The 25,583-nt window shown below is 35.5% G+C and overlaps 1 protein-coding gene and 1 long non-coding RNA gene across 2 annotated transcripts; both read left to right on the top strand.

The window, feature by feature from the left end:
* Nucleotides 1-4,946: 4,946 nt before the first annotated feature.
* LOC110938680 lies at nucleotides 4,947-6,181 on the top strand. Its single transcript, XR_002591584.2, has 2 exons — nucleotides 4,947-5,654; nucleotides 5,744-6,181. It is a non-coding gene; the product is annotated as an uncharacterized LOC110938680 (long non-coding RNA).
* Nucleotides 6,182-23,004: 16,823 nt separating this feature from the next.
* On the top strand, nucleotides 23,005-24,442 carry LOC110940245. Its single transcript, XM_022181796.2, has 2 exons — nucleotides 23,005-23,092; nucleotides 23,816-24,442. Exon 2 carries the CDS (start codon nucleotides 23,827-23,829, stop codon nucleotides 24,247-24,249), a length of 423 nt encoding a protein of 140 aa, XP_022037488.1. The 5' UTR covers nucleotides 23,005-23,092; nucleotides 23,816-23,826; the 3' UTR covers nucleotides 24,250-24,442.
* The last annotated feature ends 1,141 nt before the right edge of the window (nucleotides 24,443-25,583 follow it).

The raw sequence follows: 25,583 nt of genomic DNA, 5'->3' as shown, positions 1-25,583 counted from the left end.
TTCTTTTTAGGTTTCATGAAAATCACTAAATGTTAAATGCTTTGATACGGCAAAAGGTACCAACTATGTGTCCAACGTCTATATTACTCACATTAGACTATAGGGTAGAGAAGAGGCTCATTGTTTGAGGATGGGGAAAAAAAATAAAGAATGAGCCTAATATATATATAGAGGAGGTTTATTTTGAAAACACTAAATATTACGAGGACCGTGTGAATAAATAAAAAAACCAATTAAAATCAATTTTTCTAATACAAACATCATTGTAATTAAAATACAATATCAAAAAAAGAATTTACAACATTAAATAATTCATTTCTCCTCTCAAAATCACTTTTATTAGAATTTTTACACATGTGTAAATATAACAAATTTACACATGTGTAAATGGCAAACTTACACATGTGTAATTTTCTTTATTTACGAATTCACGTAAATTTAAACGTATAAATGACATTTATAACATTGTATTCGAATAATAATGATAAGTGTAAAGAAATTTTAAATTTGAATTGTTTTTGACAAAGTTCTCGCGGTTTTTTAATTCGTTCTCGCGATATTTAGCGTTCTCATTTAAACCCTCCCCTATATATATATATATATATATATATATATATATATATATATATATATATATATATATATATATATATATATATATATATATATATATATATATATAGAGAGAGAGAGAGAGAGAGAGAGAGAATATCATGCGAGAACCACCTCTTATTACGAGAACCAATGTGAACACAACCAAAAATGCCTAAAAATAGCTAAAAATCACACAATTTTTTTTAATACTTTTTATACAAAAATCGCTATTTTTTGAAAGAAAAAAAATTAATTTAAAAAAAAAAATTGCCACTAAAAGTAACGATTTGAGCATAAAAAATATTAAAAAAAATTTAGATTTTTTTAGAATTTTTTTAAATTTTTTGGGGGTTTAGTTTTTAGCATTTTAGCTTGAGAGGGGGGGGTAGGTTTTTGGGGGGTGGGGGAGGGGGGTTTAGGTTTTTTTTTTTTTTTTTTTTTTGTTTTTTTTGGGGGGGGGGGTAGGTTTTTTTTAGGTTTTTTGTGAGTTTTAGTTTTTAGCATTTAGCTTGGGGGGGTTAGGTTTTTTTTTAGGTATTTTAGGTTGTGTTCACATTGGTTCTCGCGGTTCTCACAATAAATGGAGTTCTCGCATGAGCCCCTCCCTATATATATATATATATATATATATATAGGGGGCCGCTAGAATAAGAACCACCTCGAGTTGTAAGAACCGCGAGAACTACTTGATCCGGGGCGAGGTGGACCAATTTTTTTTTTCAAAAACGTAGATGAATGCATTATAAACACATTCGTAAAAAAAAATTTTAAAAAATGCCGTGCGTGTAGTTTTTTACACCACAAGTTTGTGGTTTACGAGTTCCGTAAATTTACGGGACTCGTAAACCACAAACTTGTGGTGTAAAAAACTACACGCACGACATTTTTTTTTAAATTTTTTTTTACGAATGTGTTTATAATACATGCATCTACGTTTTTGAAAAAAAAATTTGGTCCACCTCGCCCCGTACGGTGTGGCTCTTGCGGTTCTTACAACTCGAGGTGGTTCTCATTCTAGCGGTCCCATATATATATATGGGGGACTGCTAGAATGAGAACCACCCCGAGTTGTAAGAACCGCGAGAACTACACTCCACGGAGCGCCGTTCGCCATGATTTTTTTTTACAAGTAGATGTGTGTATTATAAATACAGCCGTAAAAAATCATAGCGAACGGCGCTCCGTGAGGTGTAGTTTTTTACACCACAAGTTTGGTGTTTTTTAATTTTTTTTTCTTTTTGTTTTTTTTTCACTAAACTTGTGGTGTAAAAAACTACACCCCACGGAGCGCCGTTCGCCATGATTTTTTACGGCTGTGTTTATAATATACACATCTACTTGTAAAAAAAATCATAGCGAACGGCGCTCCGTGGGGTGTAGTTCTCGCGGTTCTTACAACTCGAGGTGGTTCTCATTCTATGTAGGTCCAGGTTTCGGGACCGAAACCGTGATTTTCATGATAATGTTCAAAGATGGAAGAGATAAGAGAGGATAAACATAACAAACTTTGTATTAATCCGGTAGTAAACATTACAAGTCGGCCCGGTTACATGACAACCGAACTAATACCAAAGAAGTATACATCCGGGGAGAAACCAAGTGGTGATTTCTCCCGGTGAGGTCTCAGACCTCCATTCTCTCTCTAGCACACACTTGTGCTCTCACTCTCTTGTGTTGCAAATGACAAAGTGTTGGTATTTATACTAAAACACAGGCTGCAGGTCGAAGGATCAGACTGACTGGTCGAAACATCATCCTTCGATCAGACAGTCTTCGAAAGATACTCACATACCTCGAATGATATCCTTCGATATCCTTCGAGGTCCATCCTTCGATGGGTATCTTTCGAGCTCATCGAAGGATATTCATAATCCTTCGATGCCTTATCCTTCGACACCAATGACAACACAGCAACTTTGTCTAGCAACACACACACAGTCAAACCAACAACCCTCTCATTTGACCACTTCAAACGAGCGGGTCTATACACGTTCGTTTGACCGTTTCACTAACTATTACAAATTCAGCATAAAATAAAACTAATCTATTCGACAAGCATCGGACACAAAATCTGCATCAACAAATTCCCCCTTGTCCGTTGCTGTCGAATGCTGAAAATGCAACTGCAATCGATCTTCAGCCAAGTATTCATCTTCTCTTGTGTAGACAAATTCCCCCTTGACCGATGATCCAGGTAAGTAGTATCCTGATGCTCATTGTATAAGATTTCCCCCTCAAAGTACGCGTATCCGTGTTGAGTGTTGTGCAATTTCCTCAAAAGGATCAATTGACCGATCTTCCGCTGATCTTCCAATACTCCAACCGGCATATGATAAAGGTTCCATTCTTAAACAACTGCATCAAGTCTTGATCTTCAAGTGTCTGTGCAAAACATTCCACGCTGAACCGTTTGAATCACCAGAAGATCATAAACTCTACCACCTGTGATTGCGTTTAGAATTTTACCGAAGAAATTCAACAAATGAAAATTTTTATCCCCCCATTTCTTTGGCAAAATCTCTAAACCTTAACAGATTCTTTCCACTTCAAAGAAACTGTCGTCAAATATTCACCAATTCCCTCCACCAAGCGGAACTGTTGTGTTTGGCCCATAATAGTCACGTTACCATGTTTGTCATTGCATCGGTAACCGTGACTACCCCACATTTTCAAACATCAAGTCTTCATCATCTCTTGTGTTCATCATGCTGCATCACCCCGCGTGTTCCCAAAGCCCGTACGAATTTCGATGTTGAAACTTTGAAGCCCGGTATGAATAATCCTTGCGAACACCCGACCCGACTCCAAGTGAATTAAATGATTAACCCCAACACACTGTCTGAGTTCATAAAATTCCACAACATCTGGATCCTTCGAAACATTTGCATCAAACGAAAGATAAACACCAAGACAGCTTCGAAAGATGATCTTTCGAAGTCTTTCGAGCACATGTCACATATCTTTCGAGCATCTTTCGAGCACATGTCACAGATCTTTCGAACACCTTTCGAAGTTGGACATGGCTGATCCTTCGTACACTTCAGAATTGATCCTTCGAAGTCTTTTTGATCCTTCGAAGAACTGATGATCTTTCGAGCACTCCTGTTCATCTTTCGAATCTCCTTGATCGAAGGATGATCTTTCGAAATCGAAAGTTATCCTTCGATGGTTCTGACACAAGGACAGAAAGTACGACAGGTGTCAGAAAAGTTGATGTGGTAGGTGACCAACTTTCGCAAATTTCGAAGCATGAAAATTTGAAATTTGAATTTTGTTTGATCCTTCGAAATCTGTTCAATCTTTCGATGGACAAACAACATCTTTCGAAACTTGAAGCTGTCAAGAACATCATGAACACGGAGGACTGTTCATCTGCAGATCCGACGAAAACACTTGTACACGTTGTTTTGATGAAGAAAACTTGAGTATTTTAGAGAAAAACATAAAACCCAACACCCGGTTTAGCACAGATCTGGATATCCGGGTCCAGATCTGGGTTTTTCTCATTTTCACCTTTTTTTACATCTTGAACAAAAACCCACAAAAATCACAGATCTAGAGCACATGTGACTTAGTAAACGGTTAGTTTTACTAAATCGGGCACCATGGCTCTGATACCAATTGTAGGTCCAGGTTTCGGGACCGAAACCGTGATTTTCATGATAATGTTCAAAGATGGAAGAGATAAGAGAGGATAAACATAACAAACTTTGTATTAATCCGGTAGTAAACATTACAAGTCGGCCCGGTTACATGACAACCGAACTAATACCAAAGAAGTATACATCCGGGGAGAAACCAAGTGGTGATTTCTCCCGGTGAGGTCTCAGACCTCCATTCTCTCTCTAGCACACACTTGTGCTCTCACTCTCTTGTGTTGCAAATGACAAAGTGTTGGTATTTATACTAAAACACAGGCTGCAGGTCGAAGGATCAGACTGACTGGTCGAAACATCATCCTTCGATCAGACAGTCTTCGAAAGATACTCACATACCTCGAATGATATCCTTCGATATCCTTCGAGGTCCATCCTTCGATGGGTATCTTTCGAGCTCATCGAAGGATATTCATAATCCTTCGATGCCTTATCCTTCGACACCAATGACAACACAGCAACTTTGTCTAGCAACACACACACAGTCAAACCAACAACCCTCTCATTTGACCACTTCAAACGAGCGGGTCTATACACGTTCGTTTGACCGTTTCACTAACTATTACAAATTCAGCATAAAATAAAACTAATCTATTCGACAAGCATCGGACACAAAATCTGCATCAACATTCTAGCGGCTCCCTATATGTATATACATATATATACATGTATATATATATATAGGGAGCCGCTAAAATAGGAACCACCCCCAGTTGTAAGAACCGCGAGAACCACTTTCAACCAATCAGATCATGCCAACATAAAGGATATTTTGGTCATTTACCCCAAATGTCAAATCTCTCCTTCTCTCTCCATTAAATGTCATCAGAGATATTAAAATCTCACCTTTCTCTCTCTTCCAACTATAAACCCCTCTCTCCTTATTCTTATTCTGAGTCTTCATCATCTTCAAAATATAAACCCTCTCTCCTCCTTATTGTGAATCTTATCATCCTCTCTCTCCTTGTATTCTTTGGCAAACGACACCTCCACCCCCTTTCTTCTTGTATTCTTCTCATACATCACCTAACTCACAAAACCCTCTTCTCATTTGACCAATCCTCTCATACATGACCAGATTCCAAGGATAGACAGAGATCGAGAGAGTATGACTGTTTGAAGGAGAGAGAAAAGGATGGTGGTCGTGATGTTACAGATCTGGCAGTGGCGACGACAGCGCCGCCGCGACGGCGGCGGCGGTGCTCTGATTTCCGGCGGGATTCACCGTTCTGCACAGAGAGAGACGAAAAAAGGAGATGCCGGTGTCGAGCTCCGGTGAGCTGCGGTGGCGGCAGACGGGAGCGCCGCCGTCTGCAGCGACGATGGTGGTGGTGGTTTTTTTTGTATTTTAAACTTGAATCTTGTAGGGATGTGACACCGTTTTCGTAACTCCATATTTAGCCGGTAAATTACATAATTCATTTCTTAATATACTAACCTATTTTACGATGTTTAAACCAAACATACCTCAATCTATTTTGTGGTCAGTGTAGGTACATATTTTTTGGTTACAACGTAGAAGAAGGAGATGCCGGTGTCGAGCTCCGATGAGCTGCGGCGACGGCAGACGGGAGTGCTGCCGTCTGCAGCGACGTTGGTGGTGGATTTTGTTGTTTTTCAGTTTTGCTCAGTTGGTTCAAAGATGCGGGATGTGTTTGGCTAGGATTCGAGTTATGTTCGGGAACCGGGTTTCATTTCGGGTCAGCTCAAAAGAGTAGTTCAGATTACGGGTTCGGGTTTTGGGACGATAGCAGCCCGTTTGTTCCTCTCGATCCTCCTCATACCTCGGTTAGTAGTATGTTGTCTTTGAATATTTGTGATTCACTATAAATCTTGATTATATGATTCACTGTTTTAGAACATGTGTTTAAAGAATATGTTGTGATTGTGTATTTGAGTTTGGTTGATGACATTAAGTTATAGGATTGAAATATGTATGAGCTGTTTTGTTGTTTCTGTGTTATCTTTCATTTTATAGGTGTTTTGTATGATTGCAAAAATGTTGGAGTTGTGTACTGCATAATATTCATGGGTTGTTCAATTGATAAAATGGTTTTTATAGTTTAAAATGTAAAACGTAAAGTTTTTAACGTAAAACGTATAGTTTTTAACGTAAAACGTAAACTTTTTAACGTAAATCCTAAACTTTTTAACGTAAAAAATTTAACGTAAATCGTAAAACGTAAACTTTTTCACGTAAAACGTAAACTTTTTCACGTAAAACGTAAACTTTTTCATGATGATAGCAATCTATCTGAGACACCTACCGAGTAGCGATTTTCTGGGTGCATTCGTTTTTACGTAGAACGTTAAACGTTTTACGTAGAACGTAAAACGTAAAAAGTTTAACGTGAAACGTAAAAAGTTTAACGTGAAACGTAAAAAGTTTTACGTGAAACGTAAAACGTAAAAAGTTTACGTAAAACGTAAACCGTAAACTTTTTATCGTAAAACGTAAACTTTTTTGACGTAAAACGCAAAAAAACGGCGCGTTAAAACGTAAAAATTTTAACGTAAAACGAAAAAAAACGGCGCGTTAAAACGTAAAAAATTTAACGTAAAAAAAGGCGATTTTCTGTTGCGTTCGGTTTTGCGTAAAAACGTTTTTGTAAAAAAAAATAAACCGTAAACTTGTTAACGTAAACCGTAAACTTTTTATCGTTAAACGTAAAAACGTGAAGCGTAAAAAGTGTTACGTAAATTTTTTCGTAAGTTTTACGTAAAACGTAAAACGTAAAAAGTTTTTCGTAAGTTTTACGTAAACTTTTTCGTAAGTTTTTCGTAAATTTTATTCGTAAGTTTTACGTAAACTTTTTCGTAAGTTTTTCGTAAAACGTAAAAAGTTTTACGTAAAACGTAAAATGTAAAAAGTTTAACGTAAAACGTAAAAACTTTTACATAAAACGTAAAAAGTTTAAATTTTTAACGTAAAACGTAAAAAGTTTTACGTAAAACGTAAAAAGTTTAACGTAAAACGTAAAAACTTTTACGTAAAACGTAAAAAGTTTAAATTTTTTACGCAAAACGTAAAAAGTGTACAAAAAGGGGCGCGTTAAAAAAGTGAAAAAAACGGCGCGTTTAAAACGGCGTGTAAAAAAACGACGCATTAAAAAACGTGGAGAAACGGCCCGTTTTAAAAAAACGACGAATAAAAAAACGGCGCGCTAAAAAACTTCGGAAAACGGCGCGTTAAAAAACTTCAAAAAAAGGCTCATTAAAAAACTTCGGAAAAACGGCGTGTAAAAAGCTTGTAAAAAATTTGGCGCGTTAAAAAACGTGGAAAAACGGCGCGTTTAAAAAAACGACGCTTGAAAAAAACGGCGCGTTAAAAAACTTCGGAAAAACGGCGCGTAAAAAACGTGTAAAAAACCGCGCGTTAAAAAAACGTCGATTGAGAAAAACGACGACTTAAAAAACGGCGCGTAAAAAACGGCGCGTAAGAAATTGCGTTAAAAAACGGTGCGTTAAAAAAACGCCGATTGAGAAAAACGACGCCTTTAAAAAACGGCGCGTAAAAACGGCGCGTAAAAAACGGCGCGTGAAAAACGGCGCGTGAAAAACAGCGCGTAAAAAACGACGCGTGAAAACGGCGCGTAAAAAATGGCGCGTTAAAAAATCGATGCGTTAAAAACGGCGCGTTGAAAAACGGCGTTAAAAAACGGCGCGTTAAAAACGCCGATTGAGAACAGCGCGTTAAAAAACGGCGCGTTAAAAAAACGGCGCGTTAAAAAGCGGCGTTAAAAAACGGCGTTAAAAAACGGCGCGTTAAAAACGGCACGTTAAAAAACGGCGCGTTAAAAACGGCACGTTAAAAAACGGCGCGTTAAAAACGGCGCGTTAGAAACGGCATGTTAAAAAAACGCCGATTGAGAAAAACGACGCCTTAAAAAATGGCGCGTAAAAACGGCGCGTAAAAAACGGTGCGTGAAAAATGGCGCGTAAAAAACGGCATTTAAAACGGCGCGTTGAAAAACGGCGTTAAAAAACAACGTTAAAACGGCGCGTTACGCTTGAAAAACGGCGCGTAAAAAAAACGGCGCGTTAAAAAAACGGCGTTAAAAACGGCGCGTCAAAAAAACGTAAAAAGTATAACGTAAAACTTAAATTGTAAAAAGTATAAAAATCTTTTAAAAAAAATCTGAATTTAAAAATGTTTTTAATAAAGAAATTATGTTTAATAAATAAAAGTAATAAAAAGTAATTAATAAATAAGACAAAAAAGGTAATTTAAAATTAATATATATAAGAAGACAAAATAGAGTTATTTTACTTAAATACCCTTTTGGATTATAATATTAAAGACATAATAAGTCAAAAAACTTTTAATATTAATATTAACTACTTTTAATCACATCCATCCATCTAGTTGATCTAAGGGCCATAAAGTGGTTCTCATGGTTTTTACAACTAGAGGTGGTTTTCATTTTAGCGATCCCCTATATATATATACATATATACATGTATATATCTATATATATGTATATATCTATATACATGTATATATCTATATATAGGATGAGGATCATTACAGAACACTAAATATTGCGAGAACAAAAAGAACAACTCTAAAACACTAAATTTTGGGATTTAGGTTTCATGTTTTTTTAAATTTTATGTTTCTTACATTCATATGTATATTATATATACATAAAAAACCATATTTTTTTACCTACACGTAGCTTACATATATGTTGGTAATTTAACCTACACATAAACCTACATATGTGTAGGTTATACAAAAAGTTAATTTTTTTCATATTTTGTTTTGAATTCTAGTATAAGAAACAATAAATCTTACATTTGTAACATTTTCATTTACTTTTTAGTTTTAGGATTGAAAAAATAGGTGATTTCTTGTGTTCTACGTGTTCTCGCAATATTTTGTGGTCTGCATAGAACCTTCCCCTATATATATATATATATATATATATATATATATATATATATATATATATATATATATATATATATATATTTACATATATATATATTTACATATATATATATACATATATATATATATCTACATATATATAGATATATACATATATATAGATAGAGGGGGCTGCTAGAATGAGAACCACCCCGAGTTGTAAGAACCGCGACAACTACACCCCACGGAGCGCCGTTCGCCATGATTTTTTTTTACAAGTAGATGTGTGTATTATAAACACAGCCGTAAAAAATCATGGCGAACGGCGCTCCGTGGGGTGTAGTTTTTTACACCACAAGTTTGGTGTTTTTTAATTTTTTTTCTTTTTTCTTTTTTTTTCACCAAACTTGTGGTGTAAAAAACTACACCCTACGGAGCGCCGTTCGCCATGATTTTTTACGCCTGTGTTTATAATATACACATCTACTTGTAAAAAAAAAATCATGGCGAACGGCGCTCCGTGGGGTGTAGTTCTCGCGGTTCTTACAACTCGAGGCGGTTCTCATTCTAGCGGCTCCCTATAGATATATACATGTATATATGTATATATATATATACATGTATATATGTATATATATATATATACATATATACATATATACATGTATATATGTATAGGGAGCCGCTAGAATGAGAACCGCCTCGAGTTGTAAGAACCGCGAGAACCACACCGTACAGGGCGAGGTGGACCAATTTTTTTTTTCAAAAACGTAGATGCATGTATTATAAACACATTCGTAAAAAAATTAAAAAAAAATGCCGTGCGTGTAGTTTTTTACACCACAAGTTCGTGGTTTACGAGTTCCGTAACAAGTTCGTGGTTTACGAGTTCCGTAAATTTACGGAACTCGTAAACCACAAACTTGTGGTGTAAAAAACTACACGCACGACATTTTTTTTTAAATTTTTTTTACGAATGTGTTTATAATACATGCATCTACGTTTTTGAAAAAAAATTGGTCCACCTCGCCCCGGATCAAGTAGTTCTCGCGGTTCTTACAACTCGAGGTGGTTCTCATTCTAGCGGCCCCCTATATATATACATATATATATATATGAGTTGTATGTATATGTTTGTGTGAGGGGATGTTTGTCTTTTGTGGAGCGTCCTCATCGTCTCATGTGTGACGATTTGGATGACACCGGTTGGGGGGGGGGGATGGGGGCCGGTGCGACGACGGACCTGGACGGGCTAGGGACGACCCCCATACCCTCAAGCCTTATATAATCACGTTGGCTCACCATAGGGGCAGAACCTATTATGAATTTTTCTTTTCTGAAAGTAAGAACCGATTATGAATTAAACACACAAAACTTGACAATTCAAGGAAAACGAGTTGACGTTAACCCGTACGTTACAGCGGGATGTTTGATTATAATTTTCTGTCATTGAGGCTTTGGCCTAGTTGTAGAGTGAAAACCCTCTAGGAGTTTAAATAGGAGGAGATAATGGGTTTAATACTCAAGGAGTGTAACATTTAGCCGTTAAAAAAAATTATAAATTTTTCATTTGCTAAAATATAAGTTATTAAGATCCAAATTAGAAGATTGTTCATTCAAATATCGAATTCAATTAGGACACTTTAGGCATAATCCAATAATCCAAAAAATCCATAATTAGTTTACATAATTGTTTACATAAAACATGTGCTAATACATAAATTAGTTTGTACACAACTGATATCTAAATTATACATGAAGTATTGTTACCATATCTAATTATACATGAAGTATTGTTACCACTTAGGTATAATTATACACAAAGTTTATCAAATTAAGATTGTAGAGAAATTATACATGAAGTATTGTTACCACTGAGTTATAATTTCCTATATCTACAAAACACATGAGCGTGAATAGTGGCAGGGAATAGTGTTTCACTGCTATTGGTTTAAATTGGCGGCGACCAATTCTTATTAAACCAATTAGTTTATTATTTTATACCCACTTTAAAATTACGGTTTTGCCCCCAGTTAAAAAATTACGTTTTCATCCCAATTTCAAATTGTAATTATCCTTTTGCCCCTAGCTCAAATTTACGTTTATACCCTTGGTTAAAAAATAACGACATCACCCTCAGGCAAAATTACGTTTTCGCCCCAGTTAAAAATAACAATACGTTTTCCCCCCAGCTAAAATTTACGATTTTACACCAGCTTAGTATTTTATACCCACTTTAAAATTACGGTTTTGCCCTCAGTTTAAAATTACGTTTTTGCCCCCAGTTTAACTAAAAATATGCTTTCGCCCCCAACTGAAAATTACGATTTTCCCCTCGGTTCAAAATTACGCTTTCACCCTCAATTCAAAAATACGTATTTCCCACAGTTCAAAATAAAATTATGATTTTCCCCTACCTAAAAATTAAGATTTTACCATCGCTCAAAATTCAGTCTTGTCATCGTTTTAGTTTTTCCTTCTACCAAAAGTATAGTACTGTCTTTTTAATTGGTTGAGAATTATTCGGCGATCGCCCCGCAACGCGGGCAGGGCATCTAACTAGTTATACACAAAGTTTATCAAATTAAGATTGTAGAGAAATTTAAGTAAACAAAGTGGAACTGAGATCACGAATTTCTAATTTGAATCAGATGAAGATCTGTGAATGATTAAGTTATTTTCATTTGTTATCAGAATCGGGATCACGCATATTCATTCACTTTGAAATTTAACCATTTAACTTACATATAGGAACCGGGATCACGATCACGGATAAGAAACAGGGGTTGACAAATGTCTGTAAGAAACAATTGAGCAAAGATTAACTTTTCTGGTTAAAGATACCCATATTCACTTTCAAATTTATATATTATAACTTACATATCGGAACCGCGATTACGGATAAGAAATAGGGGATTACAAATAAAAAATTACATACGGGAACCAAGATCACACATAAGAAACACAAGATTACACATTAAACATACAGATCAGAACTGGTTTCTAACTTACATATTGGAATTAACATACAAATCGGAACTGGTTTGTAACTTACATATTGACAACAGTGGTTCAAAAATCTATATAATACACATTTGATCAAAGATTAAATTTTTTTGTTAAAGATGGAAAACCCGTTCAAGTAAGATTTCCACATATCGTAAAGCATATATCCCTCAACATGTTCGTCAAGAAATTCAAGTACACAAAAATCGAATCTATTAAAATCAAAGGAATGATGAACTCTGACCAAATAGGGGAGCAATTGCCATTATATTGATTAAATAATGCATCGTATGGAGTCAATCCATTTGAGAAAAGTGTCGTTTATTACATTGATTAAGAAACACACCACTTCGATTCTTTGCAGAAAGGTGATCGTAATTTGGTAATGGTATTTTCCATTGATAACTTTTTAATAATAATAATAATAATAATAATAATAATAATAATAATAATAATAATAATAATAATAATAATAATAAAGCAAAGGGGTATGTATATTTGGTTTTTTAAAAGTCGCAACTTTTCATTTTATAGAGTCAACCCAAGTTGCTTTTTTAGGGTTATATAATGAAACTTGTAATGCAAATCCCATCTATGAACTAAATAGTAAGGGGCTGTTTGGCAACATCTGAATGATTAAGTGTTGAACCAGTAAGAGGTCTGAACCATTAAGTGTTGAACCATTAAGAGCCTGTATACTGCTTAACCGTTCAGAGGTAAATGTCTGACCAATTCAGATTAGAGGTCTTAACCATTCAGACTCTGTATAATGATTAACCATTCAGAGGCAAATGTCTGAACCATTCAGGCAAACAGTCTGAACCATTAAGAGGTCTGAACCATTAAGAACCTCATTAAGAGGTAAACAAACAGCCCCTAAGTTGGATGTATAGTTGAGGAGTAAATTGCACTTTTGGTCTCTATTAAAGTACTTATTGCTATATTTTACAAAATTCAAATGTTTCTATTTTATTGCGGTTTTAATCCACCATACTAACTTCATCTAGCTTATAGTTAAATCTAGTTAATTCTTGATCACATGAGAGACATGTGCTGGATATTTTGGTAATTAGCCATTCAAATGAAATAAAACAACAATCTTCTATACTATGTTATAAAATAAACCAATAAAAGGACACTTATCATTATTCTAGACCATCTATTATTACTTAATTGCAGATAATTATTATTCAATTTAAACTATTAAATTTAATATATGTTTCAAACATTTAAAAAATTACAGATAAAGTTCCATAAATTATCTTATTATTTATTTATATTAATTACTAGGTTAGAAATTATATCTTAACAATTAAAACAAATATCGAGCATTTTCATAACGAGGGTGGAGGGAACAATTTTCTTATTTATATTAATTACTAGGTTAGAAATTATATCTTAACAATTGAAACAAATATCGAGCATTTTCATAACGAGGGTGGAGGGAACGATTTTCTTGCTTAACAAATAATTTATTTATTTAATATATTTAAAATACAAGAAGAATAATAACTACATTTATCATACTAATACATTTATCCAAAAAGAATCATCCTTTTAAGATGCAACTCAAGTCCATATATTTAAACTAGTGAGGAGCCCGCGCGTTACGGCGGGTCGACAATTTACGAAATATCATGTGTAAAGACAAATACTTGAAACATCAAGTAAATTTGTTTGCATGATTTTTGTGATTTTCTATTTTAAAGTGGTTATTATGTAATATTACAATTAACACTCCCACCAAAAAAAAATAATGATGTTTATCATACACAACTTCTCTACTTTTCCCTATTTCTTTTGAACCCGAAATACCTAAGTTTAAGGCTCACCACTTCAATTTTAGGAGTTTATTAAACAAAAAACTAATATTATTTTCCTAACAATCACTTAGATCAGATTGATGATCAATTTATTATGGATGAATTATTAGAAGCTAGTTAAGTAAAGTTCAACAGATGAGTGAAAAATCCAATGTTTTAAAAACCGGTTTTTAAATGAAACCGGATTATGCTAAAAAATGGTTCAACCGGTTGAACCAGGTTATACCGAGCGGTTGAACCGGGTTGACTAGCTAAATCTATAATTTCATAAATTATAACATCAACTCAAAAGTTAATCAAAAAATGAATGATTACATATTAAAAGATAATCCAAAAGTAAATCCATAATAAAAATAATCTAAAAGATAATCGAAAATCATTCAATTTTTCAACAAGCTCTTTTAAATGAAAGTGTATGATATGTTTAAGCCATTTGAGTGTTGAATACATCAAGTTAACAATCGCATAAAAGATGAAATTCACTATTATCGCCATCCTCATCAACTAGAGGATAATTGTTTTCGTTTCATACAACATTAAATAAGAACTTTTAGTTACGAATAATCATAATATATAAAAATTACGTAAGATAAGTAACATATATAATAAAAAATAAAAAATTAAAAATAAATAACAACCCAAACTAAAATAACCCTGGGCCGGTACCGGTATTACGTTTCAAACCGGTATACCGGATTTTACCGCCGATACAAACCTTATGCCGTTTCACTTATTTACCGGGGTGTCTCGTACCGGATTTACTCCTGGAAACGGTAATACCGGTATAACCGGCCGGTATTTACCGGTTTTTAAAACATTGGAAAAATCTGAATAAATCAATGCAATTTTAACAAATCAAGTGTCTTTTGATCCTACTAAAGCAGACCAAAAAATACTTCCGAGTAACACACATATGTTGCTAAAACTATTGACAATATTGGTTTCGTTGAGTAGAAGCATACATACAGATAAGGGGTAGAAGCATACATACAGATAAGGGGTAGAAGCATCCATTGAGTAGCAACTAACACACATATGTTGCTAAAACTATTGACAATATTGGTTTCGTTCTTCAAAGTTACTCATCTTTTTTTTTTTTCATCATTGAAAGGTGGGTTAAACATGATCTGTGGTAAAACAATATCATATGGATGGAGCAATCATATTCCTATATGTAGATATATTGCCATATCGTATTTACGTGTTAGTTTTGTTGAAAAGTATAAGAGAAAGAGGCTGCTCAGGAGAGAGAGTGAAGAGTTCTTGCAATATGTATACGAATAAACCAATGCTGCCAACAACAATCCATATTTTTTTTTTGAACGGCAAATTTGGATCACTGACGGACCATTGGAGTATCATCGTGCCACCAGCGGAACCACCCGATCATATCCATCTCCACTAGGCATAATGCCCATACACCAATTCAGGAGGAAACCCAATAAATATGTGAAAAACCCCCTTGTGAGAATCGAACCTAGGACCTATTGGTCCAAAGTCTTATCTCACCCCCAAGATACCACTAGACTATAAAGCCATATAGGAATAGAAAAATGTTACTTAGTTTTATAGTTTATAAAACCCCCTTGTGGGAAAAGCCACTAGACCTATTGGAGTAACAACAATCCATATTAATTAAAGACTAAGAATAGAAAAATGTTACTTAGTTTTATAGTTTCTAATAATGTAGAAAACCGATATGAATGTGGAACTTATTTGACCCAAACACAACTAATTTGACCCAAAAGTTTTTTATTATTTTTTTTCAATTGTTAATACTTTAATTCACATATGTAAAACAATAAATAATATACATTTTTAAAATATAAATGGGTTAAAGGTAACCCACGAACCCGTCGGATTCGACCCAAACACGACCCGTTTAGCTAAACGGGTTCGACTGAAACTGACCCGAAACCGTTTATACCAAACCCAAACGCGCGCCTGAATGCACGATGGATGAGTTTTAAGGATACATGTTTTGATTCCAAAAGTGCGCCTGAATGCACGACGTTGCAGTCCTGTTCGCTGCACTATCTTAGTAGCTCAATACCATTGTTCTTTGCCGTCGTTTGGTCACTAAATGCAGCCTTTTACACTCTCACATCACCACCGATCAACAACCTGTTACCACCAGATCAGCTCAGCTGCCTCCTTGACACCCATGTAGCCGCCAATTGTTGCTGTTATTAGACCGGCTTCAGCCCTCTGGTGGTCACCATTCATTGCCACTGTCCGACATGTAGCTTGACGCTGTATATTAATTCGTAAGTTATATAAAATAGCTTCCCTAAAAGAAGATGGCACAGTTAACGGTGTATGGTAACGCAACACAATAAGCCACAATACCTTGTTCCCAAAGTGCAGTCGAAGTATTCTTTTTGGATACCATATCGTTCTGCGTCATAAACGCAACAAGATGATGATAATTCGGCTAGTCATCGAGAAAGTGAAAGATATCATTCAAAACAAAGTATCCTTTCTCCTGAGGCGCGAGGAAAAACATTGAGTTTTTTCCCAAATGAGTGTTGGTGGAAAAATATTTACCAAAATAGGTGATTTGAAAAGTATTTACTAAAATGGGTGTTTTTCCTTGTTTTTAACTAGTCTTTAAATTTGTCTATCTCTGTCCTAATATCATTGGATATATCCTAATTCAATATTAACTAAAGAAGTTAGGGTATTGCTATTTACTAATTAATATTAGGGTTGTATAAATTATTGATTAAAATTTAAAAGAAATCATTCCGTTACATTATGATATTTTATGAAAAGTTTTTTTTTTTAATTCCTCTAAAGATGTTGTCTTAAACAAGTTTTAGTGAATTTTTTAATAAATTCCTCTAAAGATGTTTTCTTAAACAAGTTTTAGTGAATTTTTTAATAGGCAGGTTTTCAATTTTTTAGATATAGAATTTTGAGTAAATTGCCATTTTAGTCCCTGAGTTTTGTCCAAATTTGTCATTTTAGTCCAAATAGTTTTTTTTTTGCCTCTGGGTCCCTGACTTTTCCCTTTTGTTGCCATTTTGATCACATACACTAACTCCATCCAAAAACTTCATCTTTAACTAGGGGTATTTTGGGGATTTTCATTTTAAATGTTTTCAATTGCCATTTTGATCCAATTCCAAAAAATCAAAAAATTCTAAAAAATAATAAAAATTCTAAAAAATCATAAGAATTCAAAAAATTCTAAAAAATCCGTTTCGGCGCGAACCGTTTTGAACCCGAACCGTTTTGAGCTGAACCGTTTCGACGCGAACCATTTCAACCCGTACCGTTTCGACCCGAACCGTTTCGAGCTGAGCCGTTTCGCGCTGAGCCGTTTCGACCCGTACCGTTTCGACCCGAACCGTTTCGAGCCGAACCGTTTCGACGCGAACCGTTTCGAGCCGAACCGTTTCGAGCCGAACCGCCCGAACCGTTTCGAGCTGAACCGTTTCGACGCGAACCGTTTCGACCCGTACCGTTTCGACCCGAACCGTTTCGAGCTGAACCGTTCGCGTCGAAATGGTTCGGCTCGAAACGGTTCGGCTCGAAACGGTTCGGCTCGAAACGGTTCGGCTCGAAACGGTTCGGTTCGGAACGGTTCGGCTCGAAACGGTTCGGTTCGGAACGGTTCGGCTCGAAACGGTTCAGTTCGAAACGGTTCAGCTCGAAACGGTTCAGCTCGAAACGGTTCGCGTCGAAACGGTTCAGCTCGAAATGGTACGGGTCGAAACGGTTCGCGTCGAAACGGTTCGGCTCGAAACGGTTCGGGTCGAAACGGTACGGGTCGAAACGGCTCAGCGCGAAACGGCTCAGCTCGAAACGGTTCGGGTCGAAACGGTACGGGTTGAAATGGTTCGCGTCGAAACGGTTCAGCTCAAAACGGTTCGGGTTCAAAACGGTTCGCGCCGAAACGGATTTTTTAGAATTTTTTGAATTCTTATGATTTTTTAGAATTTTTATTATTTTTTAGAATTTTTTGATTTTTTGGAATTGGATCAAAATGGCAATTGAAAACATTTAAAATGAAAATCCCCAAAATACCCCTAGTTAAAGATGAAGTTTTTGGATGGAGTTAGTGTATGTGATCAAAATGGCAACAAAAGGGAAAAGTCAGGGACCCAGAGGCAAAAAAAAAACTATTTGGACTAAAATGACAAATTTGGACAAAACTCAGGGACTAAAATGGCAATATATATACATGATTACTTTTTTTTTTTTTTTGAACGGCCAACAAACTCAATCCCGAGTACTCTCGGGGCACCCACTGGACAAACGGAGTACTCCGAGAGTAACCCGAGTCCACCACCAATTCCGGGGAAAACCCGGTAACCCACCCGCCCGTAGGCACGACGGTGAAATTACCGGTAAAACCCGTTTGGCTCAAGGATCCAACCCAGGTTTCCCTGGGTCTCCTATCATTGCCCACCAATGCCTCACTCTGCACCAAGTGGGAGTCGAACTTGCATCTCTCAAGAGAAATGCAAGCCCTCCACCACTTGATCTAGAGATCATTGGCTACATGATTACTAATAACTACTACTAAGTAATATTATATACCAGTTCCAAAGGAAGAGTGAAACAGTAGCAGCACAATGGCATACCTGAAATATTGAATCAAACTGGAAGCCACGAAGTGATGAAGACGAAGGGATGAAATGATGAATGATGAATGATGCATCGATTGCACCGTATACCAAGGAAGATTGATATGCGCTAGGTTATGGAGTAAACTAATGGGCTTGATGAAATTGTAAAAAAAAAAAAAAACAAAATTTACCTTGGGCCGGTACCGGTTTACCGGTTCAAACCGGTATTTCACATTTTACCGGCGGTACGAATCACATATCGTTTTTAGGTTTTACCGGGGTGTTTCGTACCGGCTAAGCATCCGGAATCCGGTATTACCGGTATAACCGGCCGGTACGAACCGGTTTTTAAAACATTGGTCGAAACGGTACGGGTCGAAACGGTTCAGGTCGAAACGGTACTGGTCGAAACGGTTCGCGTCGAAACGGTTCAGCTCGAAACGGTTCGGGTCGAAACGGTACGGGTCGAACCGGTTCGCGCTGAAACGGATTTTTTGGATTTTTTAGAATTTTTATGATTTTTTAGAATTTTTTGGAATTTTTTTGATTTTTTGGAATTTTTTTGATTTTTTGGAATTGGATCAAAATGGCAATTGAAAACATTTAAAATGAAAATCCACAAAATACCCCTGGTTAAAGATGGAGTTTTTGGATGGAGTTAGTGTATGTGATCAAAATGGCAACAAAAAAGAAAAGTCAGGGACCCAGAGGCAAAAAAAAACTATTTGGACTAAAATGACAAATTTGAACAAAACTCAGGGACTAAAATGGCAGTTTACTCTAGAATTTTTAATGAAGATGAAAAGGATGACCTTCCTGGACAAAAAATTAAAATAGTTCACAGAATATAATAAGAAATGTTTTTACAATATTTCTTTTAATCTGACTAAAATTGAACAAGAACTTTTGATGAGAAGCTTTAGAACTTGATTTTATTTTACAAACTAATTTACATAAGATTAAATAGCGTTGTTTGACCTGTCATTTTTCTAAAGCATAAAGCTCCAACAAAAGAACTAATGAAAACACTTTTATTAATCACTCCCGTTCAAGTTGAAGCTCATAAACAAATTAATGCGTAATAGCTAAACTATCTGGACTACGAATTAAATAAAAGTGAGTTTTACTATTTTAAAAGGAATGTTCTTAAAAAAAACAGATACAGGCACGAAAACATCAAATGGAAAAACAAAGATAAATAATAATAATAATAATAATAATAATAATAATAATAATAATAATAATAATAATAATAATAATAATGGAAAAACAAAGAAAAATAATAATTAGATAATAATAATATTGCATTAGTTATCATTAAATTAGGTTTTATCCAATTAGATTAGGAGAGAGGAAACAAGTTTTTGTTAGAAAAAACCTATTTTGGTAAATATTTTTCAAACAACCCATTTTGGTAAATATTTTTTCCATCAACACCCATTTGGGAAAAAACTCGAAAAACATCTGCACGAAATTCCTCTTCACGCTAAACTCTTTAACGTGCACAGAACCTGAAACCAACACGAGAATACCTCTAACCCACGAGTCGAGCGCGTGCACCGTCTTGATTTCTATTCCCGTATAGTTAAGTGACATAACAAGCGCATGTATTTGCTGCAATATACGCATCCGTGAAACGCGTGAGCACAAACACAATGTATCACAAATAATCATATCACAAACCGACAACCGCATAACACTAAACGCGCAATTATTATTTACTAAATGCAGCACACACACATCAAATATCTCATGAAAAGAGTCTCAAACCTAATAATCAATAAACAAACAAATAATAATCAAGTTATACTGTAACCTAATAATGCATAACCAAACAAATTACCAGCATTGAAGTGGCAGTTTCTTTGTTATGACCATCAACACGTAAAAAAATATCCAGAAAACGCGGTTGTCACAGTTCCTATAAAGGACGCGGTTATCACCTGCCCACCTTTTGAAACAACAAAATCCCACTTAAATAACTGTGTCACGCATTTCATCATACAGTTGGTTGACAATACATTAAAAATAACTAAAAGGACCAGAATGACGCGGTGATTAATGAAACAAACAAATATAGAAGGAACCCAGCTGAAGAAATAGGATGATCATGCGAAAAAGTAGTCAGCTGAGGTTTGTTTGAATCGGAGTAATAACTGACGATTTAGAAATTGAGAATTACTCCTAATATAGAAATCATTAACAAAATACATTCAATCGAAATTAGAAATTGAGAATTACTCCTAATTTAGAAATTGAGAATTATTTGTTTAAGAATATGCATTCAATCGAAATTAAGTTAACAACAAGAGGATACTCTTGGTTACCGATTTTGGTGTTGTCAATAATGAAATGTTACAGGCTGGTTACAGATTTCGTTGTCGGCAATGGTGAAGCTTCTGCTGGCTGAAATCGAATAGATGAACGCTCATGACGAACATATCATTACATACCTGGTTGAAATCGAATAGATAGCGACGGATTAATTATCGAACAGAGGTTGAACACATGAACAATTGAACAATGGGCTAGCAGCGGAAGAACGCAGTGGGTGGGAATGATGAATGAATTCATATATTACAAGAAATTGAAAACAAAACCAACAGAGAGGGAAAGAGAAACCTGTAGATGTGGTGGTTGACGAAACCGATTAGGGTTACGGTGAGATGAAGAGGGGCTGTTTCAGGCGAAGTAGTTGAGGAGCAGGGAACCTCGGGATTCAACTCTTAAAATGGAACAACATCTTCCTTAGGGCCATAAAGCACGACCTTTCAATTGCAGCATTAATCAGATGCTAATATTCGCATTCAAAGGCCTTCAATTGATGAGGGGGATGAGGGGACGTGGAAGAGGTGAGGGTGGTCGGACCGTTTCATCTGCGTCTTCAATTTATGCAGGTTGGGATGACACTGAATGGAGGGCAGATTTGGGATCGTTTACCAAAAGTTAGGGAAACAAACTATGAGGTTGGATGAGCGTCTTAAAATTGTGAGGTGAAATTACAATTTTAGACATGGGAAATGCTTATATATAGTATATATAGATTTTAAAGTTATATAACTTAATAATAACTACCCATAAATTATACTTATATAATTAATTAAAATATTATTTTGTAGCTATAAGTTTATGTAATTGGCTAATTGCTATATGCATAATCTAAACATTTCAACAATATTTTTAGAACTAATAAATTAAAACCGTTGTTATTTAAATAAAACTTGGGTTCACGTCGTGAGAAAGTCGATGATACAGTTTGTATTCTAATCGATGGTTCAAATGCTTTCATATTTATAAACTTGACAAACATCACAAGTTTTGATCATACATAAAACAAAATTTTATTAAGATATCATAAAAGTGTCTTAAAATATCGTTTTATAATTGTTAAATCTTTGTTATTAACTATTTGATATTTTATTTACTTGACTCATATAATACACGGGGTTATAACCTAGTAGAGTTATACTCTAAAACTCAAAAAAACAATAGAGTTATACTCTAAAACTCAAAAAAAAAAAAAATCGATGATCCAACTCAAAACATTTTTGGGTGACATGACTTGACAAAAAAATCCCTAGACATATGAAAGATAGATGACGGATGTTCGGTACATGCTAATTGTCTTGTATGTGATGTGCTCTTCATCGTTAACTTTCTTCAGAGTGATACATCTCATGTTAAATATTCACCTCAACGAGTCTATGTTAACGGACATATATATGCTTCTTTATATCTCGCTAAACAAGTAATGATAAAGATGCAAAATCTAAGGTCATGTACGCCTTTTTTTTAATATTACAAAGATCTAAAACACGCACGGATCATAAAATTAAAAGCGTTTATTGTAGATATAGAGATATAGAGATTAATATTCAAATTGGAGATAATATTCAAATAATAACTAACAAACTTAAATCAAATCAAATACTAAAATAATAACTAACAGATGATAATTTTTTTATAAGCTAAAAAAGTTAAGCCAATCCAATATTTTTAAGGGTGTCCGGGGCACCCTCGGTGACCCCATGCGGGGACCGGATTCACCGAGCGGTGAGGGTGCCGCCGAAGGCGGGTGGAGGGTGATCGGGGAGGTGGGTCGGGGTGTAGTCACCGAAGAAGGTAGGGGGAGAGTGTGGGGCCACCATCTTTCCAAACCAATCAATTATTTCCTTTTTTTTTAATAAAAAAATAAGTCATCTAATAGGGGAGTGCCGCCATCAAATTAGGGTGCGAGGGGAGTTTAAAAGAGGAGTTGACGTGGCATAAACGGATTGGGTGTGCGTAAGAGTAAGAGAGGGGACTCCCCTAAGAGAGAGTGCCCTTCTCACCCTAAAAATGTTAAGCAAATCATGATAAAATTTGAAATATCCGAATAACGGAAAAGTGGTGCTAACCGGTGCAGTGAAACGTGTGTGAGCAGTTACTAACCTCGTCGTTATCTCAGTAACGGAAAAGGTGCACTGCACCGTTTATCCTTCTCCTTCACCTACAAGCTTTTCCTCTATAAATAGCCCCAAAACCCTATTTACCATATTCATTTCTCTCTCTTCATCAATCAAGGTTCTCTCATTTTGTCTTCTTCACATTTTATGTTCCAGCAATTTCAAATGCGTTCAATTGATTTACTGTTTCGTCACTTTTTTGTTGTTTAAACATAAGAAATTTGTATTTTCTGCATCGTTTTTGAAATTGTTGCTTGTTTTTCACCTTATAAGCCTTTTCATACTTGATTTTGCATGATAATCAAACAATTCCAAAAGCATTTTCTCTTTTGTTTCATAGCTTATGTGCTGTATAAACCCTAGGTAATCTGCATTTTCTCCTTCATTTTTTAAATCTTAACTGTACGGTCACATCAATGTTTGCTCATTTTCTATTTTTTTTCAGTTTTTTGTTATTATACTCTGTGATCTGAAGCGATTAATCAAGTTGTACTTCATTATTCTGCGATTTGTTTATAACGTTTGTGATCCGTTATTGTTTGTTTCAGATTACTGACGAAACTTTTATTTTCGCTTTTATTTTTATTTTTTAAGTTTTTTATGTTGTATACTCTGCGATTTAAAGAGATCGATCAATTTTTCTGTCATTATTATTCGATTTGTGTATAACATTCGTGATCTGTTATCGTTACTTACTAATTACTGATTACGGCGTGGTTTATTATCTAGTTTGTTAGTTTTTGATGTTATATTCTGCGATCTAAAGAGACAAATCAACTTTTTAGGTTATTATTCTCCGAATTTGTGTATAATATTTGTGATCTGTTATTGTTTGTTATAGATTTACTAACAATGAAGAAAGGATCCAACGGCTCTGGCAACTCCGCTCCAAAAGCGGTTGCAACAACCGGTTACGCGGTCATCTCCCCTGTACCGGTGATAACAACCACCACCGTGAGTAGCGGAGGAGGTAAAGAAATTTACCAGACCAAATCTCAGTACAGTTACGGCGACAAGCAGACTGGTAGCTACGGCAGAGCCACCACTACTGAGAAGGCGTCGGCCGGAGGGTTTAACTGGAAAAATGGAACTACTGGAACCAGGAGTGAGTACACGCAAAGCTCCACTGTTCGCGTTGGTGACAAAAGTGGCTACACTGAGGTTCGTAGCGAGCAGAGTGTCCGCAATGTGAGGTACAACAACAGCAGCTCCAGCAACAAGAATGGTGGTCATTACGGTGGTCCGTATATCGTGTATGGTGATTCTGAGTACTAGCTAGTTGGTGATCTGGTGGTGGTTGGTGAGTGTTGATTTTAGGGTTTATGTGGTTTGTTTAGGGTTTATGACTGTTATTGGAATTAAAGATCATGGCTAGATGATCATTTGCTTTTACTTTTGGTGTCTTTATTGTAGTATGAAACTATCCTTTGTGGTTTAATATCATCACTATCTTCTTTCCGGTTTAATATCAGTTGATCTGGTTGTGTATGTTGGTTGGTGTATTTGACGGTTTGGGGATGGAAACAATACCGGTAATTTCTTAATGGTTGAGAAATTAAAAACTCAAGTATTCGAATAATTTTGGTTTAGGTTTATTATTATTATTATTATACATATTAAACGAAAGTCGTCATCAACAGTTCTGGAAATTTTTTTTTTAAGACTCAAGTTTAATTTCCACTTTATGTAAAAAAAAGTGAGGTATTGGTATTGGTGGGCAGTGATAGAAGACCTTGAACCAAACGGGTTTTACCGGTAATTCACCATCATGCCTACGGGCGTGTGGGTTACCCTTCAAATTTGAGTTTAATTAAATTATAAATAACTAATGACCTCTGGCTCAAGTGGTAGAAGTATTTAGGTTCTTCAAAACTCAAGTTCAATTCCCATTTGGTGTAAAAAAAGAGTGAGGCATTGGTGGGTAGTGATAGGAGACCTAGGGAAACATGGGTTCGATCCTTGAGCCAAACGGGTTTTACCGGTAATCCACCATCGTGCCTACGACAGGTGAATTACCAGGTTTTCCCCGGAATTGGTGGTGGACGACTTGGGTTACTCTCGGAGTACTCCGTTTGTCCAGTGGGTACCCCAAGAGTGCTCAGGATTTGATTTGTTGGCTGTTAAAAAAAATAAATTATGAATAAGTCTTTATGAAACCATTATATTGTAAATAAGTCTTTATGAAATCATTATAGGGTTGGACCGCTTTGGTCAAACACTATTTATTTAAAAAATTGAACCTTTCAAACGTAAAAAGATATCTGAGATTTACCATCAATACAATATTTGTAAGATAATTAACGTACAATGGTTTCTAAATATTTAGTTCTTCTATTTAAAATAAAAACAAACTCATATTTTTTGGTTTCCGGTTCTGATAATATTTATATAACTTCTTCTGCGAAAAGAAATCTGTTATCTACACCGACACCACAATTAACCAAACCAATACCATCCAAACAACTGTTTTTATGGTTTCAGTTGATGTAAAACAGGTTTAGATTGTTATACCGAGTGCATGTATCATATGGGTACTATATCGAGCCGTACCGATATCAGTCGAATACCAATGGTAACATAACGCCGCAACGCGGCGGGCATATACCCTA

The sequence above is a fragment of the Helianthus annuus genome, chromosome 6 (assembly GCF_002127325.2).
Source record: "Helianthus annuus cultivar XRQ/B chromosome 6, HanXRQr2.0-SUNRISE, whole genome shotgun sequence".
NCBI lineage: Eukaryota > Viridiplantae > Streptophyta > Magnoliopsida > Asterales > Asteraceae > Helianthus > Helianthus annuus.
This window is presented reverse-complemented; position numbering and strand designations above follow the sequence as displayed.

Coding starts and splice junctions, on each gene's coding strand:
- LOC110940245 (XM_022181796.2), top strand. CDS start 23,827: ATGAAGAAAGGATCCAACGGCTCTGGCAACTCCGCTCCAAAAGCGGTT.